General features: G+C 39.2%; 1 protein-coding gene across 1 annotated transcript; it reads left to right on the forward strand.

Annotated features, from left to right (window-relative positions):
- Window positions 1–6,180: 6,180 nt before the first annotated feature.
- Window positions 6,181–14,103, forward strand: LOC114359065 (nucleoside diphosphate kinase homolog 5). Its single transcript, XM_028313315.1, has 4 exons — window positions 6,181–6,321; window positions 10,995–11,167; window positions 13,412–13,557; window positions 13,856–14,103. The coding sequence occupies exons 1-4, from the start codon at window positions 6,181–6,183 to the stop codon at window positions 14,101–14,103; spliced, it is 708 nt and encodes a 235-aa protein (XP_028169116.1).
- Window positions 14,104–14,537: the final 434 nt, after the last annotated feature.

The raw sequence follows: 14,537 nt of genomic DNA on the forward strand, positions 1-14,537 counted from the left end.
ACCTACTTAACACATTACTGTTAATGGCTTCTTAAAAACGACTGTTTTCCTATTTAGACGTCTGCCATCGCTGATTGGAGTGATGCCGATTATTCAGATACGGACGTGGATTAATATGACTTTTTTTTTGGACTGCGCCTGTAAAATGAATATCGTACAGTAAACGTTCTTATGCGTATTTAGGCACTGCATCATTATAATTAAATTTTAAGCATTCCCTTGCATAGGTATTTCAAATCATTTAGGTGCATAATTATTTCAGTAAGAATTACGAGTATATGGAAAACTTTTTGTTTAGTAAGATGGTTTGCACAAAAATGGTATACTTATCACATTACTGTTAATAGCTTCTTAGCCAGATTAAAGATACCTATTATCGTTGGTCTAAGCTACCTCAATCCACTTCACCCATGGACTTCACCACTGAAAACAAAATATATTCGTTTTTTTACAGGGACCAGCTAATAATACGCTCATTTTAAGTACATGTCTTAAGTATTTGCGTACCAAGCAAATAAAACTCGCGGCGTCATTCAATATTTTGGCCTATTTCCTAAATAGATTTCGAGGGCAAAGCTGGCAGACATACCTACATAGCGAGATGCCACCAAACATTCAACCTTCATTTGGAACACAATTAACCTCATTACTGCGGCCTACATACGTCAAATGTGTTATCCTTTTTGTCATAATTGTATGTTGTTTGTGTATTTCACAAGGAATTAATGAAAATAATTTAAAAACAGCACATGAAATTATAAATCTGACTGAAATATCTGGAATCACTTATATTTCTAGGATATTGTGGGAACGGTTTCGTAAGAACTTAAAATGATTTCACACTAAATAAGCTAGGTACTTGGTAGACTTGAGGAATAACTTCATCATAAAACTAAAAAAATGCAGCAGTTTTATACCTTAATGCTTAAACTTTAACAGTGCAGACTGCGTTTATTTACTTCATTTGAAGTACTACTACTACTGGTACTAATGAATTTTAATTCACATTGAATGTCAATAGTAAATACAAGGGGTCTAGACAAAGTGCAAATTATAATCGCAAACCAGTCGAAAAGTGGTCGAAAAGCCCCTTTTTAGTATGGAGTTTTGACGGATTCGATGTCTCCTTCCTAAAGTTGCTGTGCCCTAACTGGGTCCACATTGTATAACTGCCTAAATTGTAAGACCTAAAATGTGAATGCTAATGTGGTTATGCAAAATAAACTATTGAGTATTGAGTATTTTCGATTCGATCAAAAAGTGCGTTTTATCTAGGGGGGCAGTACTAGGGCCTTTTTTCAGAATGCAAAGTGAGTCCGAGTAAAGTTCCAATTAGTTACTTCCTGATTACCATTACTTAGCAAGTAAAATAAGAAGTAGGTACCTAATCTCAGCGTTATTCAGAGATGGTTAAATTCGATGAATTGCTACTCGTGTCTTTAGGCAACGAATAGCCTACTTGACACTTTACTCGGAGATGGTGAATGAGGCCCATATTTTGGACGTGTTTAAAGAACTTGTTCTTCTTTTCGTGTCGACAACAAACCTACACAGTGTCAGCCCAAAACTCCGCTACAAGAGTGGCGTAGTTTAAAGAACTGAAAATGAATTAATTTTATGTAGGTACCTATTTTAACAACGAAACGTTTGTTTTAGATACGGTTGCATACATAGCGATGTCCGTGGCTTCGTCTGACTCGGGGGCGGAGTACCACGCGTACTCTGAACGGACGCTGGCCGTGATCAAGCCGGAGGCCTATGAGGATGCCGAAGCTATAGAAAACCATATAAGGAACAATGGGTTCACTATCCTTGCGGTAAGATTGAATTTTGGATGTTGCTTTTGATGCTTGATGTACTTATTTTAGTCGCAATACACAACAACATTTGGCTTTGACATAAATAATGCATGATTAGATTAGATTTATGTCAGTTTGGTTAATTCTAGAGCTAGCTAGCTGTAGCTAAATATGTAGTACTTATGATTTATTAAAGTTGCGGGTACAATGCAAGTAGTCTTATGGGTAGAAAAATGCTCACTTAAGTATGTTTTTGCACGCTATAATGTAGCATCTCATTATCATATGCATTTTATCATATGCAATAGTAGTAGGTACCAGTGNTTTTTTTTTAGTTATTGCATCATTATTTACATTTTAAGCATTCCCAGGTGCATACCTACTTAATTACTTATTTCAGTAAGAATTACGAGTATATGGATAACTCTTTGATTAGTAAGATATTTAGTCGACCGTTTGGTGTAGTGGTTCAGAACGGACTACTATGCCGAGAGGTCCCGGGTTCGAATCCCGGCCGGGCAGAAATTGAAATGATGAATTTTAATTTATGTGACGGGTCTGGGTGTAAATATGTATAATATGTATGTATTTAATAAAAAAAAAGTATATAAGTAGTATATCCGTTAAGCTAGCACCCATAACACAAGCATTGAGTTGCTTACTTTGGGGCTAGCTGGCGCTGTGTGAAATTGTCCAAAGATTTATTTATTTATTTATTTATTTGCACAAAAAGTACCTACTTAACACATTACTGTTAATGACTTCTTAAAAACAACAGTTTTCCTATTTAGACGTCTGCCATCGCTGATTGGAGTGATGCCGATTATTCAGATACGGACGTGGATTAATGACTTGTTTTTTTTTAGGACTGCGCCTGTAAAATGAATATCGTACAATCTTACGTGTATCTTATGCGTAGAAGACCCTACGTTTGTATATCTACTGCATCATTATTTACATTTTAAGCATTCCCTTGCATAGGTATTTCAAATCATTTAGGTGCATACTTATTTCAGTAAGAATTACGAGTATATGGATAATGTTTAGTAAGATGGTTTGCACAAAAAGGGTATACTTATCACATTACTGTTAACAGCTTCTTAGCCAGATTAAAGATATTATCGTTGGTCTAAGCTACTTCAATCCACTTCACCGCTGAAAAAAATTAGTTTATTTATTACAGGGAACAGCTGTTAAAACGCCCATTTTACATGTATACGCATTAGCGTACCAAGCAAATAAAACTCGCGTCGTCTTTCAATATTTTGGCCTATTTCCTAAATAGATTTCGAGGGCAAAGGGCAAAGCTGGCAGACATACATAGCGAGATACAACCAAACATACAACCTTCATTTGGAACACAATTAACCTCATTACTGCGGCCTACATACGTCAAATGTGTTATCCTTTTTGTCATAATTGCATGTTGTTTGTGTATTTCATGGAAATAATTAAAATAAATTAAAAACAGATCTGCCTGAAATATCTGGAATTCTATTTCTAGGATATTGTATAAGGAACGGTTTGGTAAGAACTTAAAATGATTTCACACTAATTAGGCTACTTGGTAGACTTGAGGAAATGAGGAATAACTTAATCATAAAACTTAAAAAATGCAGCATTTTTATAGCTATTTACGTAATGATTAAAGTTTTACAGTGTAGATTATGCGTTTATTTACTTTTTAAGTACTACTGAATTTTAATTTACATTGAATGTCAATAGTAAATACAGTACTTAAGGCCTTCACCATGTAAAGAGAGTCCGAGTAAAGTTCCAATTAGTTACTTCCTGATTACCATTAGGTACTTAGCAAGTAAAATAAGAAGTAATCTCAGCGTTATTCAAAGATGGTTAAATTCGATAATTGCTATTCGTGACACTTGACACTACGAGATGGTGAACGGGGCCCTTGATGTAAATTATAATACAGGTTGGCCTAGAAGAAAATTCACTTTTGAAAATTCAAGGAATCAAAAACTGTACGAGATAACTCTAACGAAAGTTTTCCAAAATTTTGATGTATGTTGACCGAATGTTATAAACGTCAAGGGAATCACATTTACGATCAAATTTATGAAAGAAAGTAAATTTTAAAATAAATTGCAATAAATTTCCTTTAAATTGCAATAGTTAAAGTTCTAAAAAAAATAACAGTTTTCGTTTCCTTGAATTTTCCAAAGGTGAATTTTCTTCTGGGCCACCCTGTATTTAGGACGTTTAAAGAACTGGGAATGAATTAATTTTATGTACCTATTTTTACACCGAAACGTTTGTTTTAGATACAGTTGCATACATAGCGATGTCCGTGGCTTCGTCCGACTCAGGGGCGGAGTACCACGCGTATTCTGAGCGGACGCTGGCCGTGATCAAGCCGGAGGCCTATGAGGATGCCGAAGCTATAGAAAACCATATAAGGAACAATGGGTTCACTATCCTTGCGGTAAGATTGCATTTTGGATGTTGCTTTTAATGCTTGATGTATTTTAGTCGCAATACACAACAACATTTAGCTTTGACATAAATAATGCATGATTAGATTAGATTTATGTCAGTTTGGTTAATTCTAGAGCTAGACTGTAGCTAAATATGTAGTACTTATGATTTATTAAAGTTGCGGGTACAATGCAAGTAGTCTTATGGGTAGAAAAATGCTCACTTAAGTATGTTTTTGCACGCTATAATGTAGCATCTCCTTATCATATGCATTTTATCATATGCAATAGTAGTACCAGTGTGTCCTAGTTTAGCGTACGATTGTCATAACAAGGAATTGATTATGAGAACTAAGACGTAGATAAATGTTGCAATCGTTCGTTACAGCCGAATGACGTCCACTGCTGGACAAAGGCCTCCTCCAAGGTTTTCCACAATGAACGGTCCTGCGCTGCCCGCATCCAGGCTCTTCCCGCGACCTTCACCAGATCGTCGGTCCACCTAGTAGGAGGCCTGCCCACGCTACGTCTTCCAGCCCGTGGTCGCCACTCGAGAACTTTTCTGCCCCAACTGCAATATTGTAATAATTTTATCTAGACAATGTTAACCTTAATATAATAACTATCACGATAATAATGAGACTCTTACATTATGGAATAACATTATTTGGTATATTACTTACTTCCTAAAAGTAACACTTAAAAGTTGCTCGTAGCTACGCGTCTACGACTGTATCTCGTAGGCTACGACCGAAAGTTGCTACAGATGCTACAACGCTCCTTCACCTAGGGTTCTTTCGAATTAGACGTTTTGAGACGGACGTTAGTCGTGCGTTTGCCCCTCTGTACCTTTGCATGAACAACTTTCGTCTTCGAATCGTTTGCGTATTCGACAAAATTCGATACCTACTCAACCTTCGAATTAAACGATAACGTGACAATTTTGATTCTCAAACAAAGTTTCTCATAGGTACTAAGTTCACTTTACGACACGTTCACAAGGGCGCTGTTGTACTAGTTTTCGTACTAAATCTTTTGATGGCGATTCGAATACACAAACTATTCGAACTCGAAAGTTGTTCATGCTAGCCGTACTGTTCGTAATTGATTGTCATTTATATTACAACGCAGTTGTAATACAATTTTCAGTGTGCGGTCCTGCAAACGGCCGACAAACGTCCGTCTCAAAACGCCTAATTTGAAAGAGCTCTTACAGTCACCGTCTTATCGATCTCGGAAGTGCACATTTGCATGCATAAAATACACAGTCAGTTTTAATCAATCTCGAACATACCTAAAAGGGGTCATCCCGTGTCCAGGGAATGCAGGGGCGCGGTGTCCTGGGGCGACGGAGGGCTGTATGCAAAATGCTTTTGACGTCTCTAATGACGAACTTTGAACTAAAGTTGCTGTGCCCTAACTGGGTCCACATTGTATAACTGCCTAAATTGTAAGACCTAAAATGTGAATGCTAATGTGGTTATGCAAAATAAACTATTGAGTATTGAGTATTTTCGATTCGATCAAAAAGTGCGTTTTATCTAGGGGGGCAGTACTAGGGCCTTTTTTCAGAATGCAAAGTGAGTCCGAGTAAAGTTCCAATTAGTTACTTCCTGATTACCATTACTTAGCAAGTAAAATAAGAAGTAGGTACCTAATCTCAGCGTTATTCAGAGATGGTTAAATTCGATGAATTGCTACTCGTGTCTTTAGGCAACGAATAGCCTACTTGACACTTTACTCGGAGATGGTGAATGAGGCCCATATTTTGGACGTGTTTAAAGAACTTGTTCTTCTTTTCGTGTCGACAACAAACCTACACAGTGTCAGCCCAAAACTCCGCTACAAGAGTGGCGTAGTTTAAAGAACTGAAAATGAATTAATTTTATGTAGGTACCTATTTTAACAACGAAACGTTTGTTTTAGATACGGTTGCATACATAGCGATGTCCGTGGCTTCGTCTGACTCGGGGGCGGAGTACCACGCGTACTCTGAACGGACGCTGGCCGTGATCAAGCCGGAGGCCTATGAGGATGCCGAAGCTATAGAAAACCATATAAGGAACAATGGGTTCACTATCCTTGCGGTAAGATTGAATTTTGGATGTTGCTTTTGATGCTTGATGTACTTATTTTAGTCGCAATACACAACAACATTTGGCTTTGACATAAATAATGCATGATTAGATTAGATTTATGTCAGTTTGGTTAATTCTAGAGCTAGCTAGCTGTAGCTAAATATGTAGTACTTATGATTTATTAAAGTTGCGGGTACAATGCAAGTAGTCTTATGGGTAGAAAAATGCTCACTTAAGTATGTTTTTGCACGCTATAATGTAGCATCTCATTATCATATGCATTTTATCATATGCAATAGTAGTAGGTACCAGTGTGTCCTAGTTTAGCGTACGATTGTCATAACAAGGAATTGATTATGAGAACTAAGACGTAGATAAATGTTGCAATCGTTCGTTTCAGCCGAATGACGTCCACTGCTGGACAAAGGCCTCCTCCAAGGTTTTCCACAATGAACGGTCCTGCGCTGCCCGCATTCAGGCTCTTCCCGCGACCTTCACCAGATCGTCGGTCCACCTAGTAGGAGGCCTGCCCACGCTACGTCTTCCAGCCCGTGGTCGCCACTCGAGAACTTTTCTGCCCCAACTGCAATATTGTAATAATTTTATCTAGACAATGTTAACCTTAATAATAACTATCACGATAATAATGAGACTCTTACATTATGGAATAACATTGTTTGGTTTACTTACTTCCTAAAAGTAACACTTAAAAGTTGCTCGTAGCTACGCGTCTACGACTGTGTCTCGTAGGCTACGACCGAAAGTTGCTACAGATGCTACAACGCTCCTTCACCNACTTTACCTAGGGTTCTTTCGAATTAGACGTTTTGAGACGGACGTTAGTCGTGCGGTCGTGCGTTTGCCCCTCTGTACCTCTAGCATGAACAACTTCGTCTTCGAATCGTTTGCGTATTCGACAAAATTCGATACTCAACCTTCGAATTAAACGATAACGTGACAATTTTGATTCTCAAACAAAGTTTCTCATAGGTACTAAGTTCACTTTACGACACTTTCACAAGGGCGCTGTTGTACTAGTTTTCGTACTAAATCTTTTGATGGCGATTCGAATACACAAACTATTCGAACTCGAAAGTTTTTCATGCTAGCCGTACTGTTCGTAATTGATTGTCATTTATATTACAACGCAGTTGTAATACAATTTTCAGTGTGCGGTCCTGCAAACGGCCGACAAACGTCCGTCTCAAAACGCCTAATTTGAAAGAGCTCTTACAGTCACCGTCTTATCGATCTCGGAAGTGCACATTTGCATGCATAAAATCCACAGTCAGTTTTAATCAATCTCGAACATACCTAAAAGGGGTCATCCCGTGTCCAGGGAATGCAGGGGCGCGGTGTCCCGGGGCGACGGAGGGCTGTATGCAAAATGCTTTTGACGTCTCTAATGACGAACTTTGAATATTGAACGTGACGTGAGGGTAGAATCAGACTAGCTTTTGTCTATGGCTTCGTTAGTGATGGCGAATTGCAATAATCTCATAGGAACGTAATAATTTTGTCGTACACGACAAAGACAAAAATAATATTATTTGACCAAATTAAATAAAATTGAGCCCGCCGTAGTCTAATCTTTTAACATTTTGATCTAGTATTTTTTATTATTTTACTCATATTAATGTAACGTGTAATAAAATGGTCATGTAAAGTACTAACTTTTATTATTATTTTAAGAGTGATAATATTTCATACTTACTGAGAGAGATAGTAATAATAATAATAAATATCCTTGGACATTTTACACTGCGCTTCTAGTCCCAAACTAAGCAAAGCTTGTACTATGGGTACTAGACAACGGATATACATACTTAAATACTTTTAAGATAAGTTGTTCTACTTCTTAAGTAAGATAAGTTGTTCTGCGTTCAGAGTTACCATAACGACTTGAAGTCTATAAAGTAAAACCTTAAACATTCTTATTGCCTCATCAAAGCGCCCGTAAAATTGACGTCTCCTGTAAAACAATAAAAGGGGATCAATACAGTTGTTTACGACGACGCCGCTGTGGACATCGTTTACAATTCTAATTGGAACTCGAGTGCCCGCGCCTATGGGAACAGGCAGTTTCGTGAATGTAGTAGTGTAATGAAAACTCATAGCTCTTACTAAATTTATTGGTGAAATTCGATCAAAGTTGCCTACATCACTTTTTAATTATTAAAGTCAGGTTTATTCAATTCGATAAATAGGTAAATACTGAACACTTTATTGCTGTGGCATCTATGCAGTTTACCGAACAGGTGCACTTTTAGCAACAAAAAATTCTGTCGTGTTGTCGTCCACTGTGCCTTAATTAAATTTAGAAAAAAATGCAAGTTTCTATTGGCGTGGTCAATACAAATGTGTAGGTATAAAGAATAACGAGTCAGTTGGCGGTTCTGCAACATCAAACATAAGTATGTCTTTACTAAAGTTTTATTAAAAGCAAGGTAATAATAATAATAATGCACATCACAAACTATTCAGTCAACGCCTGACTTCTAGAATCAGCAAATAGTCAGAGATGAATAAACTTATTACAGCCTAGGCCAAACAAAATAACATGTATCGAAAATAAGTCAGAGAAAACAAGTTTTACGCCCGTATTCACAAACATTACTATGAGGTCTCACAGTGCGCGTGGACGCACAGGGTCACACACGAACCAATCACAGAGCTCTATTTAACACTGTGCGTTCGATTAGCTGCTTCACTTAAGCAAGCATCGTTTGTGAATACGGGCGTAAGTCTTAATCCTAAACCCATTTATATCTCTCAAGAGTGCTTGTAAATGCGCATTGATCTCACCAGTGGATCAAAATCAGCAATGTGCGATTTACACTTCGCAGCACTGAGTCAGTCACATCTTCGGCTTTGGGGTAGGGTTGTGCATTGTCCGACGTCTCCGGCAGAGGGTAGGGTTGCGACATGCAAATCTGAGAGCACGCGACCGGGGCCGCGGGGCGAGCGTTCATTATATTCCGCGTCACATGCGACCCTTGTTAGTGTAGGGTTGACGACGACATGAAAAAGTAATGTATATTTTTTTTGTAAAAAAAGAGGTTCGATTTTGTTTTATATTTATTTATGTTGTTCTTCATGAACTAGCATTATGAAAACAACACTCCTTGTTAATGGATTATGCAAGATGGGGATAGTCTTGTTCAATTATTTAAATTTTCACAACACTTTCTTACCTACTTTGTCACCAAGATAGTTACACTTTATTATACTAAAATAACTCTATGTACATTAAGAAGATTCTCAGGAAATTGTATGGGTACCTACTTAGGTAAATACTTACACACATCTACTTAGCTAATTAATTAGCTAATGCTAAAACAAATGTAATACCTAGAAATGTCTGCGTTGGTCGAATAATATTACATAGTAAAATTTAAGACGTAGCGTGGGCAGGCCTCCTACTAGGTGGACCGACGATCTGGTAAAGGTCGCGGGAAGAGCCTGGATGCGGGCAGCGCAGGATCGTTCATTGTGAAAAACCTTGGGGGAGGCCTCTGTCCAGCAGTGGACGTCATTTGGCTGAAACGTCGAGTAAAATTTTAAGTTAATTTTTTGCTCACGGTGTGACAGCCCTCACGGATCGGATCCGTCCCGTAAGTGCCGGCCCCCTGCTCTCGACGGTCACTGCTGTTATCTATGGAAACCATAAAAAAACTAATTAAGCATTCCCATTGACGTGTGCAGTGGGGCTTGCCGCGGACACCGACGCTATGTTATTGGAGGGAATATTGCGCTGGTCTGCCTACAAATTTTTGGTGAATAGGTAAAAATAGCAGGCACACGCTTGGTGTCGTGGTAGGGTAAGCTATATTTCGCCCGTATTCACAAACATTACTATGAGGTCTCACTGTGCGCGTGGACGCAAAGGGTGACACATGAACCAATCATAGAGCTCTATTCAACGCTGTGCGTTCGATTTTCTGCTTCACTTACTAAGTGCCCTGCAAAGGGACTACTTACAAAATAATATAGAAAGAATTTGAATCTGTATTTTGACGTAGAGCGCACGTGTAACTGAAAATTTTATTACTTAGATCAAATTTTCTACACTCATGTTTACTTTGGTGGTAGCCGATACTAACAAATAAAAGTGACGACGTGGGTTATGTGTCGTAGTAGTAAAACTTTTATCTGTCTAACAAATCAATACCCACGTGTGGACAGTCATAGAAAAAGAACGGCACGTGTGTAAGTTAATATCATTAGACAACATTGTAACGGAGAATAAATAATGAAAATAGTAGTTTCTACATATATTTACCTATTTACCAACATGTACTTACCCAAGATACGTACTAGGTACATGATGTTCTTTCAAACTATGTCCAGGCACTAATTTCCAAATGAGCATTTATGGGACTTAGGTAACTCATCGTTGCACTCCACTCACTCCTGCGCGGCGTAATCTGTTTTGAATGTAAAACTAACTGAAATTACTTAGCCCACAAAATTGACAAACTGAAGTTTGGACCAACGATCTGGTGAAAGTCGCAGGATGCACCTGGATGCGGGCATCATAGGACGGGTTATGGAAATCAGTGGGGAACTAGGGAAGGGCTTTGCTTAGCGCTGGACGGCATCAGTTTGAAACAAGCCCATAAAACCCAATAGGTTATACTGTCATGGGTCCTGAAACTAATCAGTAGATATGATTATTCCAGAAGCGTATAGTCCGCCTTACTCCCGAGCAAGCGGCGGAGTTGTACAAGGGCCATTACGGACGCCACCACTTCCCACACCTCGTGGCGCACATGTCCAATGGCCCCATCATTGCTCTCGTGCTGGCAGCTAAGAACTGTATACAGAAGTGGCGGACGCTTATGGGCCCTGCTCGGTATGTATTCTTCTTTTTTGACGAGTGCGTCGTAACACGAGCTGCACCTAGTGGGATGCCTGACCACCTCAGATCATGGAAGGGAATAGATGTGAAACGGGGGCGTGGCGCGTGTCTCCGCGATATGCCCAGAAACGAACATCGGCCGCGTAGCTTGGTTAGTCGCGATTCAGTCGTACTAAGGAAATGTTCTCCGAATTTTTTGGATAATGCGTCGTAACGTGCAATAAAACAAGTGAAACGAAGAACTACAGGAACAATGGAGTCATTTACTACATGTAAGTATTGCAAATCCATTGGTATTTTGGTTATAAATAAAAAAAACTTAACATTTTTACGAACGAATTCAGTGCCGTAACAGTTACTGCGATATCGAAATCTGTGGTGATAAAAATTCTAACACACTTGTACATTGACGATTTAGTTAGCAACCACTTTATGTCATGCTCAACTACTGCGCGATGTATTTAATTTCTTCCGATATCCACTATCGTGTGAAAATACACAGTACGGCCGCATGTGCCGGTCGTAACATAGTGCCGTGCTCGTGTTCTAATGCGGTTTCCTATTATCGATAAATAGAAGTAAATTATGATTTTCTATTTTGTAATTTTAAATAAAAAAATTATGTGTTACTTGCGATTATAAGATTTTACAAAAAAAATAATAACAGTAGAAGTAATTAGTAACTGTCAACTATGTAATTACTATAAGAGCTAGTTGAAAGCCTAATATAGGCATTATTTTTGATAAACATATGCGGTACGCAGATCGCCATAATTAATCCTTCAAGGCCCGCGAATCTAGACACAATAGATAATCAATTGTTATGACATTAATTAATGCCGTCTGGGACTCAAGCGGTTAAAAAGTAAATGCGTGATAGTAGTTAATAATAACGTATAATAATAAAAAGGTTTTCATACATAAGCATTTTGTGAAACCAGTTTCGAGCCTTGCCCCTAGCGATTTAAAGTATCGATATCTTGTCGACTTCATTTTATCTTTGTTCTCTCACTAGTTTTCAAAGTGTGCGTCACGTCACGCGGCCATTGATTGGCCATAAGGCACGCCTTCTGGCCAATCACAGCACTTTTAAGCCGGTTGCACATGTTGTCGTAGACTCTCAGTCGCTTTGTTTTTACACAGTTGAATGTGTGTGTGGGAGCTGTGGTGGGGGAAATGTGGGGACACTGGTTCTCGTTGTAGTTACGCGCGACTTCATATCTATTCTCTTTCTATGATCTGAGCTGACCACGCTACGTCTTCCGGCCCGCGGTCGCCACTCGAGAACTTTTCTGCCCCAACGTCTGCTCTACGAGCTATGCCCCGCCCCCTGCCACTTGATTTTAGCACTCCACTAGGTGGGCCGACGATCTGGTGAAGGTCGCGGGAAGAGCCTGGATGCGGCCAGCGCAGGACCGGTCGTTATGGAAATCCTTGAGGGAGGCCTTTTTCCAGCAGTGGACGTCATTTGGCTGAAACGAACGAACAAACGAGCTGCAACTTTAAGTAGCTTGTATATGCTATTTATGCTAGCTAAGTAGGTATAGCATTCACAGTAGGAAAAGTTAAAAATATATACTATCCTTATTCCTACCATTGTAGAGTCCTTACACTTCTGGCTAGGATGCGTGCCGTGACATCTTACCCGTAAGCACATATTAGCCGCCAGCCCCACACCGGATGAAATAAGACAAATCGTCGTCCAAAAGAAATCGGTCGTAGCTATACATAGTTATGTGTACAGTCACGGAATGAAAAGGTTCGTCAGTTTTCAAATTGATTCCTTCAACGAATCGCGAGCACATATTACCTTTTGAAACTATGTTACAGAATAATCTCGAGTTAGAGAAAATAATCTTTAACTGTTCGTCAGTAAAGTTCAAAACTATTCAGATCAAAGTTGTTTGACGATTTATCTTGTCAAGAAGATTATTATGATTGATAAACTAAAACCTTCTTGTTGGTTCAACCTGCCATTATTATTCCTATTAAATAAAAAAACTATTGTCAACTGGTCAATATCATCATTGCATTGCACTGATGGGATAGAAAAATAAACAAGCAAAACCTTATTCGTTAGCAAACGTCATATTTATTTAAATGTTAGCAGCACTGTTTCTTGCACTGTTATGTTGGCAGGTTTGACTCTTACAGTACCTAGTGCAAGCGAAAACCGACACTAAGGTGACGAACCTTTTCATTCCGCGACTGTACATAATATTTAATCTTCATTTTCAGTGTAGCAGAAGCTCAGGCTTATTGGCCAGACAGCCTACGCGCGTGCTACGGTCGCCGCACGCAGTACGGCGACTATTTCAACGCGGTGCACGGCAGCGAGAACCACTCGGAGGCGCTGAGAGAGATACACTTCTTCTTTCCTAGCAGTGAGTCCTATATATTTTCGTGGAATTCTTAGAACTTATTATAAAATTACCTAGAAATGGTCAGGTAAGTAATGATCCCAGATCCAAACACCTAATGATGGAAAACAAATTGTACCTTGATGGATTCTCTGACAATTATTCATAAGCTCCTGATTGGGTGATATTAGGATCGCACTTTCAAGCATTTCAAAAATACTCTTCTTTTTTTTTTCAGGTTAATGTTTAACATGTCGTACACATGACGTGTCCTACTGTTAAGATTTAGCTGTGGAAAAAATAATATTTTTTTTTGTTCCAGTGATCGTGGGCCCAATAACCCGTCACTGGCAGGTAAACGACTACATCCAGAAGCACATAACACCTACTTTACTGCCGGCTCTAACGGCACTAGCTCATGAGAAGCCGGCTGAGCCGGTGCTGTGGCTGGCTGAATATCTGCGCCGGCACAACCCTAACGAGCCGGAGTTGGCGCCGCAGCCGCCCGGTCAGCGCGAGGAGAGGCGCTGTCATACGCCGCTGCCGTCCGAGGAGTCATTGCTCAAATGAAGATAATTTGAAATCAATAGAAAGAGAGACAAAGATGTGCATTTAATCACACGCCCTTTCTGCCATAAGAGTCGCATAAAGAAATCTACAGAAAGAAAGATATTAGATCTAATACGAACGAGTGAGCCTGGACGCGTGGTTGGGGTGTACTCGTCTGTCCAAATAGAACATAATGGATTGCCTCGACTAAACGATTTAGTAACCTACTCGACTACATTTTTGGTGTTCAGACACGTTTAGCTACTTAATTAATTTTTTAATTAATTGAAAGAAGAATGTGCATCCAGTCGCACGCCCTTTAGTCATAGAAATCTATGGAACGATAGCTAGATCCAATGCTGTTCTGTGAAGTTGAAGAAGCACATCACGCCGTCTCTAATACCAGCTCTAAAGCCTCGTTTGCATTATAGTCAGGTAATTTAGTAGATTATTCG

This window comes from Ostrinia furnacalis, unplaced genomic scaffold (assembly GCF_004193835.3).
Source record: "Ostrinia furnacalis isolate ACB-3 unplaced genomic scaffold, ASM419383v2 OfSCF4221, whole genome shotgun sequence".
Lineage (NCBI taxonomy): Eukaryota > Metazoa > Arthropoda > Insecta > Lepidoptera > Crambidae > Ostrinia > Ostrinia furnacalis.